This window comes from Canis lupus, chromosome 1 (genome assembly GCF_011100685.1).
Source record: "Canis lupus familiaris isolate Mischka breed German Shepherd chromosome 1, alternate assembly UU_Cfam_GSD_1.0, whole genome shotgun sequence".
Taxonomy (NCBI): domain Eukaryota; kingdom Metazoa; phylum Chordata; class Mammalia; order Carnivora; family Canidae; genus Canis; species Canis lupus.
Genome location: NC_049222.1, coordinates 8,299,254 through 8,319,467, shown reverse-complemented (window position 1 = coordinate 8,319,467; position 20,214 = coordinate 8,299,254). Strand labels below are relative to the sequence as shown.

The 20,214-nt window shown below is 34.8% G+C and overlaps 1 protein-coding gene across 1 annotated transcript in view; it reads right to left on the bottom strand.

The window, feature by feature from the left end:
- RTTN (rotatin) overlaps positions 1 to 20,214 on the bottom strand; it is a 142,896-nt gene that overhangs the window by 25,697 nt on the left and 96,985 nt on the right. The window contains 6 exon segments of the mRNA XM_038525811.1: positions 1,603 to 1,820; positions 4,223 to 4,360; positions 6,971 to 7,124; positions 9,840 to 9,930; positions 12,074 to 12,269; positions 16,283 to 16,376. Of these exon segments, the coding sequence (XP_038381739.1) occupies positions 1,603 to 1,820; positions 4,223 to 4,360; positions 6,971 to 7,124; positions 9,840 to 9,930; positions 12,074 to 12,269; positions 16,283 to 16,376 (891 nt within the window).

Genomic DNA, 20,214 nt, shown 5'->3' with positions numbered 1-20,214 from the left:
AAAACCTTAAAAAAAAAAAAAAAAAAAGAAGAAGAAGAAGAAGAGAAAAGGATGCAGGGACTCCAGGAATCATTTATATTCCCTTTAGGGGAAAGCATGTTGGTTAAGAGAGAAGGCCCCTTCCCTAGTCAAAAAGTATTCCACTAAAGCCCAAATTAGCAGATTAATAATGCTTTTGAATTGGGGGAAGATCACTGTAAAGGTGTGAATTTGAGTTTCCTCTTAGAATATTCTTTAAAGTGCAAAATGAGACTCAGTTAATCGAATAAAGCCTGGTGTTCTGATGGGGAAAAAGGTAACTGACATACTATCCAGCTTTGGTTTTAAACTAAGAACTGAGTGTAGCAAGTGAGGCAGTAGCTACAGGGAAGAAGCCATGGTCTCTCAAGGTAAGTGACTTTCAGCAATGCTGTGAGGACCTTTTCCCCCTAGGGTTCCAGCTTCTGAAGATGCTGCTGGAAACAGAAGAAAATGTCGGAGACCATTTATCAGTCTCCCTATCTGTGCTCTGAAAATAACGGTAGTCTGTTGGGCAAAGGAGACAGAGACAAAAGTCTCCGAAGAACTCAGAGCCCCACCTTCACTGGACCAGGAGCCGCCCCTGGCCTCTATTAGCCTCGTCTGCATTCCAACATAATCGGAGGCACTGCATACAATGCCAAGTGCTCATGCCAGCAAGATCATAACTCCCCTAGGCAGAATGGGGCAAAAATCCCCAAATTCTAAGCAGCAAAGAGACAGCAACAAATTGGAAGACTGAAAAAACCTTCTGTCTTTATAAAATGTGGCTGGCTGACTGGAGAATGGAAGCAAATCTGTCAAGGCACAAGTTTACTTCTTTTCCACTTTTTAGCAAGAGAAGGTTGTGAAAAATCACAGAACCATGATTAGAAAACTCTAGCAAATTTCCTATTTATATAAAAATAACTATATAACTTAGGAAGCACTTCAAGGTTTTTTTTTTGTTAATCTATTTATAAAATCATATTTAGTGATTTCAGAATATTTTTCAATGAACAAAATTCTTGGTTCATATTTTAGGACTGCAAAAAGTAAGTTTACAAGGTAAGTTTTAAGGCAGTGTGGCTTAGAAAGGGGGTATTTTCTCACAAATGTACCAACCAAGTCCACCCACCTCTATAGACAAACCGCCTGAAATATATGTAATTAATGTATATAATAAATGAAATATCATTTAGATGAATATATTTTCAGAGACAGAAACATGTCTTTAAAATGGGAGGACAAAAAAAATAAAATAAAATAAAATGGGAGGACATTATGAATTATACTTGCATTCCTGAAATATAAAACTTTGGTCATGACATGGCACACTATTTCAGTAAGCTGTTGGATTTATTTTTCTAATATTTCATTTTGAATTTTTATATCATATTCATTAAAAGAAAGTAGCTAACATCAGAGGATCAGCACTGGAGAGGAGATGATTACCTTAAGTTTACATGCTTTTGTTCCATTTAAATGACCATTATGAACATTAATTACTTTTTAATTCAAATGATTGAAAAAAAATTTTTATAAGACCAAGACTGATTTATTTAAAACTAAACAAAGTTTCTGAAAGGTCAAGAAATCACATACCTGAAGAATTACTTCATTAAGTCGTTCTAGAGATTTCTGATTTTCTTGAGTTTTATCGAGAAGTGAAGCCATTGATGGAGTGTGGCATGAATTTGTTTTATTCTTATCCTGGAGATGCCTTTTTGCTTCTTCAGTCAAGAGAATAGAAAGGAACTGCAGGCTGGCAGTAGATAAGGTAGGGCATGTGGTAGACAAACTCACACATGTGCACAACATATCTAAGAGAGAATAATTTCTATGTAAATGTTTGAAAACTTCTTCAAAATTAAAAAAGTGAACAGATCTATTTGAGTAAGTTAATAGCCTTTTTATTTCTAATGAAGTAAAGCTATCAATACTTATAAGTATGAGAAACTCTGGTGTTTAAAGGTAATTTAAACAGTCAACATTAAGACAACAGAATCAAGGAATCTATTTAATCTTCATTTCATTCTTTTTATACAGGTTCTTTTTTGTATGAAAGTGTATGTGTGTATACAAATGCACATACACACTATATTTGCTAAGACCCCAAATAAAAGGATTATATATAGATGAGTACTGACCCCTCTGGGGTCCCATTGGGATCGACAAAGCCCCTGGAGTTTTTGACTTTTCATTTTTTATTTCAGTGCTAATCTAAAAAAAATTTCATGTAACTGTATTCTGAACTATCTAGATCACCCATGTATAATTGTGTTTCTGTTTTCAGACAAGTTGATGCTAAATGGTACTTGCACGAGTCAGTATGCAGTGTTGGCATGGTGCAGAAACAAATGTTTCACAGTAGTTCAGAATAGAGAACAAGAGTGGTTTTGCACAGATTTGCAAACATAACACAGATTAGAAAGAATAGGCAAGCCAATTCAAAAGAAACTACACTGAATCAGTCATTATTAATTTCCTGTTGTGAGCACTGATTTGATCAAAGGAACATCTGATGCATTATACTAATTTTATTGAGTAGCACTGGTTTATAATTTTGTTATATTTTACTTTTATATTATTTAGAATTTGTACTTGCATAAGAGTTATAACCCTAAGAATTTCTACCTAGATTTAGACTAAAAGAAATTCTTATTTTCTTAAGTAACACAAGAAAAATAATTTAGTGAGAGTGGTGTTTCATGAAAATCCTGTTCATTTAAATGATGTCTAAATATTACTCAAGTCTGAGAAAAAGACTGAGATAACATGTTACAAAGTGATAAGATGTTTTCAATATGTATGAACACATGGGTTGAAAACTAAAAACAAACAAAAGCAACTCCATGGCAAGAAATAGCAATGATCATTTTTATTAGTTATGTTTTCATAAACGTTACTATGATCAAAGCTAGCTGTTTATGCAGTAACTTATTTCTGATTAGCACCATGTATTATATAAACTGTGTGCATGTTTTGTAGAAAGATTGTGAATTTACTATGTCCTTATTTTATCACTAGGGAAAGTGTCAGGTAAACAGGCATAAAGCAGGGACCAGCAAACTTTTTCTGCAGAGGGTCAGAGAGGAAATGAATATTCTACACTTTCCGGGTCATCGGCCTTTGTCACAGTATTCAACTCTATCATTGCAGCAGGAAAGCAACCCTAGGGAACATGTAAATGAGTAAGGGTGGCCGTGTTCCAATACGATCATCAATACAATCCTAGTTACCAAAACGAGCATGGGCCAGATTTGACCACTTGGCTTGGATGGCCCACATGAGTAGTACCTTGCTTTATGTTAGTAGTGATTTGGGTGGTAAACTAAATATCCCCACCATGGATGTAAAAAAAAATCTCAATTATATAGTCAATCTCTTTCAGTTTTACTATCTTCTAACAAAATAATGATTTCTAAATGGTGCTATTCTTCTTAGGGTAAACTCAGAATTAACAATTCCACTTCTTATTGAACATGTATTTCCCTATAAAACTCACTTCAACACTACCACTCTGGTTGTGGATGTATCATCCATCTAAATTTATAGTAAAATGTGAAAAAAACAAGCCAGCTACATTAGTGGTAACTGGGAAACTTAAAAGAACTCTATTTTTAATACATTTAAACTAGTTATTTTTAAAAAGTAACATTTTATAAGCATTTATGTTGAAAAAAGGTCTTCCTGCTATGCTATAATTTAAAGGAGACTTTATGAAAAATTAGACGATAGTCATTCTTAAAAATAATGTTTATGGCTTTAGCATTTCTGTACTATAAGAAAATCCTTATGTCTCGACACACTATTTCTACTCTAAGTTTCCATGTTATCATATATACAGAATTTTAGTTGCAGATTTACCCACTTATAGTGCATATATGTCAAGAAAGAGACTGGCTTCTATGCCAACACATGAAAATCTATCTCATTGTTTTATAATCATGTCATATCACATGTCTCTTCATAAATACCATAGGACTTTCTTAACTTGTTTTTACAGTTTTTTGAACTGGGTTTCAATTTTTCAAAAATGTATTTTTGAGGCTCCTCAAGAGCACTGCAAATTTCTCAAAGTAAATCCCTGGTTTCTATTTCAAATGCCATGCCATAATTACATAATTTTAGAAAAACAATACATATATAAAAATTGTAAACAATTATTATCTTAACATTTATTAGCAGAAAGACCCCCAGCCTAGTGCAAGTATCTTCTTACCAATCACTGTTGCCCAGTGCTTGGCCAGACCCATCATAATAGAAGAGAGAGAGGCAGTAGCAGCTTTCCTCAGGAGCGTAGCCAAAAGGTTAAATAAATGTGTCCATGTATGATAAAAAGCAGATATCAATTCTACATCTATAAAATTAATGAAAACATTTCAAGTTATTAACACAAAGAATAGAAAATACAAAGCTCACAGGATACTTCATTACACACAAGAGGCATACACCTGTCAGATGAAGACAAACGTAATTGAGCATGATCCAAAATTCATTTCAATGAACTTTTCCACTGCTTTTTAAAGAGCTCTTTCATCTACCCCCCTACATAGAGACAAATACACACTCACATATCCTCCTCTTATTAATGCATATTCAACAACAAATCAGAAGGTATGGCAAACTGAATATTAAGCCATAACTTAGGAAACATATATTGTGTATACTATAAAAGCATGGCATTGTTTGTGCTACTTTCATAAAAGTTAAGAAGTACAATGTGCCAAGGTTATGACAGAAAAGAAAGGAGAATTTCTTTGAACAACCAAGAAATGTGCCCCTCTAAGAAAATATGACATGAAATAAGATTCTGCAGCTTTGCCTATAGCTGAGAATGTAGCAATTAACCTTCTATTGTAAGGACAGCCTTTCCTTTCTCTCTACTTGGCAAATGGAGGCTGGAGAGCAGTAGCAATCTGATGACTGTCTTCTCTGATCATGCCACCAGTAGTATCTGCCAGCTTTTGCCAAACTCCATTACCAAGCAAAACTAAGGATTTCCATCTCAGGGTTCTTTTGGAAATGGCATATTCCAGGGAGTTTGGATTAAAGCAATCCTTGGTATGTGTCTCAACGTTTTTGTCATTATCAGCTCTGTAAGGAGTCTTTTCAGATATAATGTTTCCTCCTCCTCAACCCCATGAAACTTTAATTCCATAGATCCTGTATATCTTGTTTATGTACTATCAGTATATCTGTATTTTATACATATAAAGAATTAAGAATAAAGCTTACTGATTTTATTCAATATAACCAAATAAAATTTTAAGTTTAAAGCTAAAATTAAAACACAATTAACATTTAACTTTATGGGATCCCTGGGTGGCGCAGTGGTTTGGCACCTGCCTTTGGCCCAGGGCGCAACCTGGAGACCCGGGATCAAATCCCACATTGGGCTCCTGGAGCCTGCTTCTCCCTCTGCCTATGTCTCTGCCTCTCTCTCTCTCTCTGTGTGACTATCATAAATAAATAAAAATTTTTAAAAAAACCATTTAACTTTGTAACTACTTTTGCTCAATAACTTTCAATGTAATTTACTCATATAAAATGTATCAAACTATGTATGAGAATTAGCAAATAATATAAATATATACTAGAAAGATAATCAGTATTTTATACTATTCACTATTATTTTTCCAAAAAAAATTTAAAAATTCATTTCTTAAAAATTTTTTACTCAACTTTTACCGTTTATTAGAATGAGAAAATTATTTCTAACTTAACTAGCCAATGGATATACATTCAGATATCAGGGACATTTTTTATTTTCAGGACTTGACATAATGTGACAAATAACCTACATAAAAATAAAACATACATTATTTTTATTTAATTCTCAAAGCCTAAGTCACACACAAAAACAAGAGAATCAATTAAAAAAAAATCCACAGGGCAGCCAATGACAACCAAGACATGATACGACTTTGGGACATCTCGCCATATGACTTGGCTACCTCTTGTCAAATGACTTTGGGATTAAGTGTTGAATCAAAAGTCCTCCGGTCAAAACCATGCACTACAGTTTTTAGCAATGATACTGTTTATTTCCTGTTTATCTTTGATGAGCTCAGTATCAATGCCTCCCAAGTGACAGCCAAGACAACCCAATACAAGAAATTAAATACTAAGGAATAAGATTTTATTGTGTAGAACTGAGCTCTAAAGGGTCACAAATTGGTTTAGCTAAGACTTTTCCCCCACGGGGGTGATATCGGCCTCACAAATCGGTCTATCCTGATTTGCTTAGTTAGGATATCACTATCACTTGTAAACTTTCTTAGTAAGGAATTAGTATTCTTCTAGCACCAGGATATTTTAACATGAATGAGACATTGTGAACTAGATTTGCTGGCATCATAAAACATTTTACTTACCTGAAACCAGGCAAATCCATGAAATTCAAAAAACTAAGAATGAATAGGCAAAAAGTCACCTAGCAATAGCCAAATTATCAATTACTGCATTATAAAATCTTTTTTTATTATCATATTTTAATTCTGTTAAAGATCCTATATTGTTTCACTTTTCTCTTCTACTAAGTACTATGTTCAACTTTTTATCAGAGTATTTTTTTCAATAATTTAGGACCTTCCCAAAATTCTGGTATTTGTTACACTTATGTATACTTGTTATTGCAAATAAGTTAGTAGTAGGTCATTTGGCTGTACCCATAGCTTATAAGAATAATTACTACCTAAACTCACTGCATTTTGCTAATACTACATACAGAACTTTGCCTTCATTTAAACTGACAGCACAGGGGATACTCCTTCATTATACTACGTATTTGCCTCGAATGGTCTCCTGGAACCACTTAAAACATCCAAAGTATAAAACACATTATAAAAGCCTTCAAAATATTGGCAAAGCATGACATAAAATTTAAACTTGGAGTATCTGGTGCAGAGTAAGACTCTTTTCCTCAATATTATTTGCTTCCATCCTAAACTTACAAAATAAAGCTTACCTAACACATCTTTGGTGCATATGGTGAGGACCCCAATGATGTTTGTGACCAGAGGTTTCAGAAGCTCATCCTCAATCACAAGGTCAGGATCTACCAGTAAACATGACTGCAGAAGCCTAGACAAAGAGGACAGGTATTCTAGGAGAAAGGACACCTATTTGAAAAAAGAGATAAAGGAAAACAAGACATATCATATGAAAAGTCTAGCTCAGTGATATTTCTATACATTATAAGCCATTATAAGCCACTTTCTTCGTAACGTAAGTTAATAAAAATAAAATCATAATTCTTAAAGATCTAAAATGAATATGGAGCACACAAAGCATTATTTTCCTCATATTACAAATATGCCATTAATGACCACAATAACACTGTCAAGTATAGTAATGCCAAATGAAGCAGTATTTTCAAAGTCAAATTTCAAATTCCATTTGGAGAAAGAAAGCAAGTTTTTAAGTAGCTAAGCTGTGGAATCAATATTCTGAAAGAGGTAGAAAGGGGGATTCCAAAGCCATTTATCCTATAATTTTATAAAGAAAGAGAGATTACAAAATATTTTCAACACATCTTTCAGGTAAAAATGCAAGTTTGTAACATTCAGTTTCTTTATTGCTATGAAGTCTTTTTTGATGCCTTTGTACACTATACCATTGATTGCAGTTACAGCAAGTCTGACTCTGATGTAGGAAGTGTTACCATAAACAGAGAAGGCATGGAAGGTGAGAGCTAATGAGAAGCATCAGAGAGAGAACCACAGAGTCACTGAAGCCTCTCGCAAGCCCACACTCCACCTAGTTACACTCGCCGCTTCCTCAGCACCTCCACTCTCAGGTCACATCTTCCCTCCTGAGGCCTCTTTCTGACCACCCTGCCAAAACAACGCACTCTTTCCCCTACCACACACTCTTTCACCCACCCTCTTCTTCCCATTCTATTTGTCACCAGCTGATAAAATACTTCACATTTTATTTACTGCTGTCTGTCTTCTGCACCAAAGACAGAATTCATGTGGGCAGGCGTGTGTGTTTGCTTTGTTCATGCATCTGTCAGTTGGCATCTAGAGCACAATCTGGCAGAGAAGAGGTTCCAGAACTTTTCTGGAATGAATGAATAATCTTGTGTGAGGACAAACAGCCAAGAAGCAGTTAGCCTACACAAGGCCAGGTGAGGAAGTAGGTAAAAGTGTGAGCTCTGGAACCAACCCATGTACACTGGAATCTTAGCTCTACTCCTTTCCATGTGAGCAACTTTGGACATTTCCAGTCATTTACTTTTAAAATTAAGCTACTAAGGATACTTCATGTGAATATTGGGAGGATTCATAGGAGTTTGTACATAAATTAGACAAACAAGCACCCCGTAAATGTTTGCTACTGTTGTTATTCATTCATTCCACAAGCACTGAATGAGTACCTTCCACAGGACAGGCACTGTGCTCAGCATTCAGAATACAGCTGATACAGAAGAACGGGCAAAGCATTGCCTTCACAGAGCTCACTGTAGCCTCCAACCTTCATCTCCCCCTCACAGATTCACTCTAGCCACTCTGGCCTCGATATTTCTTGGATAGAGCACACATAACCCAATCTCAAGGGTCCTGCATCTCACAGGACATACTTCAGTTTACATGTCCCTATCTGAAAGAACCTCCCTGACCACCCCAAGTGGAAGAGCCCTATGCTTGCAGCTCTGACATCATTCCCTGTCTCCTGTTTTAGTTTTTCTTCTCAGATATCTATCATCAGCAGCTATATGTGGATTTCCTCATGAACTGCTCTCCCAACTTGAGGGGAAGAATATTTATTTGCATAGCTAAGATCCTGGTACATGGTAGGCCCTCAATGAAAATTTGTTGGATGGATAGACAGTGAATGCAAATAAATGCACTCAAAAGTAAAAATACTACACTGTGACAAGTGTTTTGAAGGAAATGCATACTGTGTTGCATAACCTTATAAAAGGGTATCTATCCTATTCAGAAACCTCAAAGACAGCACTACAAAGCAAGAGCTACTAGTTTTGCCCACCTTTAATTATCATACTACATAAATCTTGTAGCCCTTCTTAAAAATCTGATTTGAGGCAACATTCCTATTAGCAATAATAAGGAATTGTGAAGCATACTTTAGATACAGACACTAGCTATAAGCAAGAACTTAAAAGTAGTATCTGTAAAGGAACAAAAATAAATTTATTTTTATTAGACTGGGTTTTGAAAATGCATAGAAGTCACTATGTATTTTAACAACTTCAATTTGGTGAAAATGATAGAGATAGCCTAAAATCATAGAATGGGAAGGTGGTGTATACAATATCCTCTTTTTTTTAATATGGTGCTCAAAGATATCCATATCTGGGCAGCTCGGGTGGCTCAGCGGTTTAGCGGTTTAGCACCGCCTTCAGCCCAGATCCTGGGGACCTGAGATCGAGTCCGCGTCAGGGCTCCCTGCATGGAGCCTGCTTCTCCCTCGGTCTGTGTCTCTGCCTCTCTCTCTCTCTCTCTGTCGCTCATGAATAAAAAAATATTAAAAAAAAGATATCCAGATCGGTGGATAAACATTTTAAGTGGGTTAATTAAAAAAAATTTTTTTTAAAAGCTGGTTAAATTTTTTTAAAAGCTGGTTAATAATGGAATCAGGAAAAGAATCTAGATCTTTATACCCTGCTGCTGTTTTCTACCATGCAAAGATGTCTCAAATTAAAATGTTAAGTAACCTTTTTGAAATAACCTAATCACACCATGTATATTCTGAAAGATTCCCATCCCTCTTCTATGCTTAGTATATTTTTAGCAGAATTTATGTTCCCGGCACTTAAAGCAAATAAATGCACAAAAAGACATGAGGTGAGAGGGAAACATGACACTTACCTGAGCCTGAGTGTGTTCAACTGGAGATGACAAAGGCAGTGGACCCTTCAGCTCCTGCACACAGCTCTCTAGGAGGGTGGCATCCATAATACTGCAAAGAGCAGAAAAAGAAAACCCTCCAAATGAGTAGCATGTTGCTTATTAAAAATTAATAAATTAGTATTTGAAGTCTGAATATAACCTTAAATAGAATTCAAGAGAAAGGATCTTTACAGAGAACAAATCAATGGTTGCCAGAAAGAACGTGGGTGGGCATGTTGGGCAAAATGGATGAAGGGGAGTGGGAGATATAGACCTCTAGTTTATGGAGTAAGTCACAGGAATAAGAGGCACCACATAAGGAATACAGTCAGCGATACTATAACATTGATGTAACGGGACAGATGACAGTTACACTTGTGGTGAACACAGTATAATACATAAATCTGTGGACTAATTAAAATGCACACCTGAAAATAATATAACATTGTGTGTCAACTATACTCAAATAAAAAAAAAAGTAAAAATAAAGAGAAAAGATTTTCATAAATATAATAAATGTATACAAACAGGTATCCTATAATATTTTAGAATGCAGGAAAAGATCTTATCTAATAAATGTGGGAAGCAAGGAATTCTGAAGAAAAAACATCTAATGAAAAGCAGAATAAAATATAATGAAGCTCTTTTAGAAGGAAAGCAAACAAAAGAAAAACCTTGGTGGTAGTTTCCTATTTAAAATAGGAAAAATACTTGCTAGGAAATATGTTCTGATTTAGAAAGTAAAAGACAAAATAATGCAAAACAAATAGGAAAATTTTGTTAAGCCAGGAATAAAGAACATGTTCAGAATATGATAAGTCTTTGCCATAAAAGATCCTTTAATAGCTCTGTTGCCTCAATTTCACAGCAGACTCCTAACTGACTCGAGAAGTCAGAGGATTCCTAAAGCTCATTCTGATGGTTCTTGAGGCAGGAAAACATCCAGGAGAAAAAGTCAAACAACTAGCAGGTTTCTTTTTCTTTTTTTAAACATTTTATTTATTTATTCATAGAGACACGGAGAGAGAGAGATGCAGAGACACAGGCAGAGGGAGAAGCAGGCTCCATGCAGGGAGCCTGTTACGGAACTCGATCCTGGGTCCCCGGGATCATGCCCCAGACTGAAGGTGGCGCTAAACCCGCTGAGCCACCAGAGCTGCCCAACTAGCAGGTTTCTTTTCCAACTCTAGTAGGTCTAGTAGAAAGATGACAAGTAACTGTGAACAAACCCACATCCCACAACTTAATATAAATGGTAAAAGAGTAATGGCAAGTGAGCTGAAACAAGGGATACTTCTTTCTTTTTAAAGTTTTCTTAATATCTCAAAAAGAAAAAGAAAGCACTGTGATTTGACAAAAAGGAAGAAGATATTTCAGATGATGAATGTTCACAGGCAGATGAACGCAAACAACTAAGTGGTCCACAGGAGGTAGGTATAGTAATCTGATGTGGGAAGATAGAAAAGGAACAGTTACTATAAAAAGTGTCCTAACACATCAGCACTTAATCCTGACACTAAAGCCATTCAACAGATGTTACTAATGACACTCCAGAGATTAAAATAACTTCCCCAAGACTGCAATGCTAAGGAGTGAATGAACTACAATCAGACTATCAGTCAGGCTAATTCACGATCTATGGCCATTTTTACTATACTATATAGCCAATATGATAATCGAAAGGTTCTGCCATAAACTCATTAATATTAGCTAAAATGAAATGAAAGAATAAAATCATGATTTCCTAAATTTTATCAGAATACTCTGTAATAGAGAGTTTAATATCCAATAATGAAAAGAACCCCAAATGAATTTGACAATGATTTGCAACCCATGGCCACTATTCTGATATAACCCTAGTGAGATGAATCCTTGACCTCTTTCACTTCCAGTTAGAATTACAAAGTTGAATGCATCATATTTCTTGAGTGTGGTGGAGGACAAATAAGACTTAAAACGTCTGAATTATTAAAAAAAAAAAATCAGGATGGTGGGAGTGCGTAGCAGCCAACATAACAAACCAATATAAGTGCTGTCATAGATCCAAACTAAAATTGTCAAAAGACAATTCTGGCAAAAGCAAAATCCTGCAGTCTAATGAGCCAAAAAAAAAAAAAAAAAAAGTAAAAATATATCCCCAGTACACATGAAGTCTTACACCAAGTCACGAATAGAGTGGTGTTGATTCATCTCCACCACCCTTCCTCTCTTACCTACAGAGAAGCTCTATGAGACGGGCCTGCCGAAAAGCACGTGCTGTGTCTCCTGGAGCAATTACCAAGAGGCCGTCCAGAAGGCTGCACACTGCTGAAAGGAGAGGTGGGGTGACCACACACTGCTTGGGCAGAGGGGCAGGAAGGGATGTGTCACGAGGAAGCTGTGCTGATGCAGTTTCATGTGGACCTATTACTGAAAATAAACATTAAAATTATGACTATTTTTTTCTTTACTTTGTGCTTCTGTACAATATTTATAAGTTCTGATCATCAGAGAAAAGTTCCTGAAAGTGCTAACGAGAGATGGTTGGGGAATTTCCCTAATGCCTAATTCATCTGAACCCTGAGGCCAAGGAAGCAGACATCTAACTCCTCCACTCTGTGTGTGTGTATAGTTGTACACAGATGTGTGTGTGTGTGCGTGTGTGTGCCTTGTAAGAGCCAAGACCAGAAGGGCAGTGCACATATTGTGCCCTCAAACATTCAGATACTGAAGAACAAATAGTCTACAACAACCCTTTTTCTAAAACTCTAGAGGCCAGAAATACTTTAGAATTCAAAATTTTTTAGATTTTAGAATAATAGAAAGATGCATATACTGTACATTAACTCACAGCTCCAATGGGATATTGGGCAGTACCCCACAATGAAGTAAGTATTTCTATACTATGATACATGTATAATCACAGTAAACAGGATGCAGAAAGAAGAAATGCCACCTCAACCAGGACTGCTCAGGTTCTGCAGCAGCTATATTCAGGTCCAGGCAGTTTTACACCAAGTGAGTTTTGAGAAATCTTTGAAAGTTTCAGAGATTCTGGATTTTAGAACTGAAGACATGAGACTATAGACCTTTCCTAGAAAACTCAGCAAGGGATTAACAAGAAAGCTACCTTTGTTAATCTACCTCAAGATTCTCCTCATGACCCTTATTATTTCTTTTCTAAAGAAACATTCTCTATTTTGAATAAACTCAGACTTATAGAAAGTACAAGAGTACAAAGAATTTCCTTATACCTTCACCCAAATCCCCATATACTAGTATATTTTTTTTTTACATACTAGTATTTTATTTCTACTTTTTATCTACCTACATAGCTATCTTCTTATGAACTGCTTGCCTATAAGTTCCAAATACCCCTTCACCCCTAAATTAATTTTCTAAACAGGCTTTGTCTTTTATAATCACAGTACAATGATCAAAACCAGGAAATTAATACTGAGGTAATGGTAGGACATTTTCCAAATTTTGCATGTTGTCCCACTCATGTCCTTTATAGTGCCACAGTTCCTGTTTGGGTCCGATTCAGGGTCACACTTTGGATTTAGCAGTCATGTCTCCCTGGGTTCTAAACTGGAAGATATCCTCAGACTTGCTTTGTCTTTCAGGGCCCTCACATTCTGTAAAGAGCATAGGCTATTACTTTGTGGAACCTCTGATGTTTGAGATTTCCTCATAAGTAGATCTTTTAGTGCATCCTCCCAGGAAAAACAGGATTCCCTTCTATGTCACTACTGTTGGTGTTAACTTTAGCCACTTGATTGAGGTAGTGTCTACCAGGTTTCTCCAACTTTCCTTTGTAATTAACTAATTCCTTAAGGGAAGAATTAGAGGACTATATAACTTTGGGACTATGTAACATCAAGGAAGATTTGACATTTTAAACTAAACAAAACTGGGAAAATTAAATTTAGGTTAATTCCACAGAAACAGTTCAATGGATTTTAAGGGAAAAATTTCAATATTCACAAGATATATATTCCGTGTTTTCAGCATTTTTAGGCCAAGTACAGAAAGGATCAATAAAAGGGGAGGGCACAGCAGTTAAGAAATTCAAACTCATCCAATTTATTTAAATAAACTTTTATATTTTATCTAGTGAAAATTATCCCAGTTATTTAAGTTAATAGTACTCAAATACAGTAACATTTTTATTTTTTTAATGATTCCTTTTACCTTTGTATATCAAATGTAAGTTTACAGATCACAAGAGACCCTGCTAAGTTTTTTTTTTATAAAATAATTTTTCGGGGCATCTGGGTGGCTCAGTGGGTTAAGTTCAGATCAAGTTATGATCTCAGGGTCCTAAGATCAAGCCCCACGTTGGCCTCCTTGCTTGGCAGAGTGTCTGCTTCTTCTCCCTCTCCCCTGCTCGTGCTCTTGCCCTCTTTCTCTCAAATAGAATATTTTTTAAAAAATAATTTTTCTTTTACAAAAGTTGGAAACTAAATTTAAAAATCAAAAATTAGATGTCAAAAGTGTCCCTAATGTAAATGTTAGAGAAAATTATTTTCGCCCTATCCTATATCACTTTGGAGCATATTAATTCCCTGGTTAAGAATCAGCAAAACAACAAATAAAAGGACTAACCAGCTTCACTGGGAAATCCTGCTAGATGTTCCATTTGAGGGAACTAAAATCTCATTACCACTAAAAAAACAATAATAATAAAAAAAATTCACATTTTATCTTAATACTATTTTAAAGAGATGGAATTCTGGAAGATATCTAACAACAACAAAATAATTGTTCTAGTCTTATGGCTCATTGACAATATATATTCAATGCTTTATAGCACTGTTCATTGGCAGATTCAACAAAAAGCTTTTTTGTCAAATATACACTTAAGTGATTGGCAACTAGTAAAACTTTACATGAACATATATTCTAAGCACAATCCTTGAAAATAAATCTAAATCAAGAATGCAACAAACAAAACAAAACAAAAAAAACCCCGCACAACTATATGTCCACACAAAAACCTGTACATGAATGTTCATAGCACTATTATTCATAACAGTCAAAAGGTGGAAAAATCCAAATGTTCATCAACTGATGAATGGGTAAATAAAATGTGGTATATCCATACAGTGGAATATTTTTAGCAAATTAAGTACTGACAAATACAACATGCATCAACCTTGAAAATGTTAAGTGAAATAAAAGTCACAAAAAACCACATACTGTAGGACTGTTTTTATGAAATTTCCATAACAGGCAAATCTATAAAGAAGGAAAGTAGATTAATGATGGCCTAGGACTGGGAAGGATCGAAAAAGAGGAGTTATTGCTAATGGCAAGATTTCTTTTTGGGGTGATGAAAATGTTCTGAAATTAATTGTAGTGATGCTTGTACAGCTCCGTGAATAAACCACAAACCAGTGAATTGACACTTATTAAATGGGTGACTGTATGGTATGTGAATTATTCTCAGTGAAGTTATTGAAAAAGAGTAACACAACATACTTCTAGAGATAAATCTTCATGAAATTCATTATCAAATTTCATTTCATTCTGTGTCCTTAACTATTTAAACAATGTGAGTTTGCTCCTTTTATTAAGAGAATCAAATGAGTACTTCCTACAATTAAATATTTTTTTATATTGTTACTATAAATTACTAAAAAAAAACGAAGTGGGACATTGTTTAGGAAGTTAGGGAACAAATATAATAAAAATTCAGAGTAAAGTCTTAATTAAGCAATTATTTCTGAAGTTTTAGAAAGCCTTTCCCTGTGGATGCTTATATTTCAGTGTTTATGATTACTTTCTTTTTTAGGTAGCATATTCCTTACAGGTGATGAATTTAATGCTACTGAATAAAGGCTTGTACATTCTCTAGAATAACCAAAAGCTAAGTTGTAATCTTCCAAATATATAAAGTTTGAAGCATAATAGAGTTGGAAGCAGTCCCTAATACAAAGTTATATATTACCATTACTAAAAATAAATCTCAGGCTACTCATCAAGCAGTTCTAATAAAATAAAGACTCAACACATTTTGTGGGCTTTAAAATGGAAGCGTCCCCTTAAAAAATACTTATGACCGGATCCTCTCTACTTTCAAATGGACTACTGTAGTAAACTGAAGTGTTTTCCCTAAAGAGGGAAAAAAATGAAGGTAACTAATATCTATCAGTTCCCTAGTTCAAACGCTAAATATTTACACATAATTAATGAGAAACCAGATAGCAGCCAGACTATTTATCTGATGACTAAATTCCATTTATTAGTTAAGGGTATTTGTTTTGTTAATTTATGATATATTTATTCTATCATGTTCTGGGTCACTTCATTTTGTTATCATCCAGACATTATGTTTTATGACTTATTTGATTTTGTTCTCATACAGACAATTAGTTTCAAAATATTTGGACCAACTTGTCATTTCTTTTTGAAAGCAGAATGTCTTCCTGAAAGTGTACCTTGAGCCGCAAACTGGTCATGTGAAGCCTCAGGGAGAGACACCGATGAGGGCCCAAAGGGTGGGAATTCAGTACTCCCCGATGAAGGTGTCACCTATCAAGGAGCAAAGGAAATTATTTTATTCCTAACATTCACTCATTCATGTTCCCACATAGTAAGTGAAACAGAAACAACATGTACAGAAAATATCCTTAAACCAGAAGGTTTTTAACAAAACCACACTAGTTAATATGACTGGAAAACATTCCATATCTTGAGAGTTGTAAGTTTTTTGAATGGCACTTCCTACCTCTTATAGGACCTGCTGGATTTTATATAAATCAGTAACTTAAAGGAGCAAAGTTTTGACTTAAAGCCCATTTAGGATTTTAAGGTCTGGATAAGGCCTATCCCCTCTTATTGCCCAAATGTTAAAAGCCTAAAACATGCTCCTTTAACTTTGGCATAATTCACTGTTTCCCTAAGATAGTTTGCTCTATTTGATTCATAATAAGAGGGTTTTTTTTAAATAAGTTTCAAATAGCACACACAAATTTTAAAAGTGCCTAAGAAAAAAATCAACAGAAATATTAAAAGATTTTTCTCTACCTTTCCCCATATCACAAAAGAACTGTTTCAGGCAGTATGTTGACACTGTGTTTCAGAATACAGTATTTTTTAAAACATTAAGCATAATATAAATTCTGTAGAAGGCAAACAATTTCATCTACAGGTTTACAGATGAGCAGACTGTGTGGTCTCCTAATACAGGAAAAGTTTACACTTATGTGTTTGGCACCTTCTATGTGAAAAATATCTAGAGAGGTCAGATCACTCTTTTTCTTACCATCAATTTATTTTCTCTGAAATAGCCTGAACTTCCCATACCTGGATAAGCTCCATACAGTGCATGCATACTGTATGAGTTGTCACTAGAACTTATGAATCAACCCTACCTTGAACCCAGATACCACACAGCTCAGTACCTGTATATTGATTGTATATGTATCTTAACATATAAAGTAGGGCACCTTAGACTTAATATGATAGAATAAAGCAAAAACCAAGGTTATTTTTGTTTTCACTTTCTGTTAGTAAAGAGAATACAAATCTGAAGAAAATGGCTGACGGAATTTATATACAGTTTTTAAAATCGCCTTTCAATTTAAGACTTTAATCATCTCTCACTTCAAGTATGACATCACGATAACAAATAAATAACAGAAAGTTGTAGCCAATAAATATAAGCCAAGCCCATAAAGTCATCTAAGAAAGTAAACCTGGATAAATTTCAGTCTAAATAAACACTTATAAATAATATATTAAATACCTTATTTTATATAATATTAGATCCAGGTAATAGGAAAAACCCTGAAGTTTATTTTTCTGATAATGACATTTACCTACAACTGGGTCTAAGATATGTGAAAAAAAATTCCTGTCAACAGACATCCAAATAGCTTTCATGGTCTGTGAAGACGACAATCATAACTGAGACGGTTATCACAAGACACAGGAGCTGACCAATTAAATACAGAGCCTACCACAAGCTCCTTTGTTTGTATAATAAAATTTAGGAGGACAACGATGCCAGAATCCTTTACCTTTTCATTGAACATCCTTTCAACTGACACTCAAGCAATCCTCACTACACAAAAACTAACAAAAAAAACACAGGTAGCATTCAGCGCAGGAAGGCTTCTAAGGGCCCACTGATTACCGAGCTCATTAGAAGAAAGGAAAGTCATAATGTGTGACCAAAAGGTCAGATATTAATAAAAGTTGTGATTTTCCTCAGTAGAGTCCAAGGAAGTGATACACAAATTTAGAAAGTATGATTTTAGAAAGCACCTACCTAATAGTTGTATTACAACTTACTCTATATGGTTGAGAAAACACAAGGACTTCTTTATATACATTGTGTTTTAAAATTTGATTATGGGTGACTTATATTTCTACTAACTTATCTATACCTTTAAAATTTGCTATATTTCCACATTATTATTTTAACAAGTAAAGATAAAAAGTATTAAACTGAATGGCTTCGGTTCTATGCTCAAATCCTTACTTGTTTGAAAATAATCTCCAATGGTATTTTTTTATTATATGTAATAATATATACATCCATATGTAAATATGTTACTTGTGTATCTTAAAATCCAAGTAATAACTAGTCCACTTTGAAATTCAAGTATTAGCTTCTGGAAGTTGAAGGGGGTTCACATGAGCCTATGCCATAGGTAGAAGAGGGCTGATCCAGTCTAGGTCCTCACCTGGGATCAGGACCACAAGAAAGGGTCCAAGGTCACACTCTAACTAGGATTCTCGGTTGAGGACATGACATATATTCATGATAGCACCAATACGCTCAGGTCAGAGGAAGTCCTCAGACAAACCTCCAGAATGCTGGCCAGCCAAGCTGAGTATGGCTAAGTCACCTCTTGCCCCAGAGCAGAGAACACACATTCTCACCTGCGATCTCCTCTCTCTACCCCATAGTAACCAGAAAGCCCCAGCTGCGAAGCCAGGGCTGTCCTCATAACAGTGAGTCTAATTCTTTTATCACTTGCTCTATTCATTAAGATGGCTTCAGTACAAAATCAAAATCTAGACATTTTCCTCTTTCCTGTTTGCCACATAACACAGCCTGAGATTTTCAATTTACATTCCCTTGTTAAGACCAAAAAAACTGAGTTTTCCTTGAACTGAAGTATATATACTTCTAGCCTTATCACCTTACTAGTATTATAAAAGGCAATAAAAGCCTGTTAGTGCAGATAGATTGGTGTTACTTAAAGCCACTGTCCTAAAACAGAATCAAATTTTGCTTATAAAAACTAAAAAAGATAATAGCCTTTTCTTCAATGTGTTTATAAACAGATTTGATAGCTAAAGAAGCTTTCTGAATCATGCCTTATTGTAAAAGAGGCAGTTACAATTTTAAGAGTCCCTTTGAAGTAGCAGAAAATAGCAAAGTCATTTACCATATCAAAGTAGAATTTGGGCCATTTCCATCATATAAACAAAATGCATCAATGTTCAAAACTATTTTCTTTGTATTCTGCCCTACAGAAATGAAGAGTTCACTGGATGCTTCAAAGTTTCTGAAAGCCAATTTAGGACTTGAATATTTTATCTGTCAAGTAATTTTGTAATATTTTCTATCCTCTTTCATCAAAAGTAGATTGGTTCCCAAATAAGTTATTTGGTTTTTAAAAAATTAAAAGAGAACAAAGGAAGAAAATGAGGATCCGTGAGATGAAAAAGGGTACAAATCTACTCACATTTTTAATAAAAGTATGAAGGCTTCTAAGGAACTCCAGGTTTCACATGTTCATTACTATAGATGATACCTGGTTCTATGCCCAAGAGCAGAAAAGCTCTGGCACAGTTCACAATTTATAATTATTAATTCTCACCAAATTATAACAAGAACTTTAAATTGCTTTGACTATATATAGATCCATGATTCAAATAGATTGTGTACAATACAAATATATATAGATCTATATATCTCTAAAGGAGTGAGTGTAGGATGATATATAAGATTCTTGCCTAACAATAAGATCACTCACTCACATGCAGAGACTTAACCCTAGGATACAGTCACAGTCCCAATGCCCTACTGTATATAATTTATGAGAAGAAGTTTCCTAGAGCTTGTCCTATTCCACTCTACATTAGCTTTGTGACCCTAGGCCAAATGCTTGAATTCTTGAATATACCGCTTCTTCACTTGTAAGAGGGTACCACATTCAAATGGTGTAGATTTAACACCTTAACCCATCTGTAACACTACAGCAAACAGCAAACTAGAGGCTATTAACATATAAATTGTAAAGGCCAAAAGTCGACTCTCTACATATGTTAAAACTAATTATATAAAATACAGTTTACCAAAATTAAGTATATTTAGTATACCCATTTTAGTTACAGTTATCTGCTTAATAAA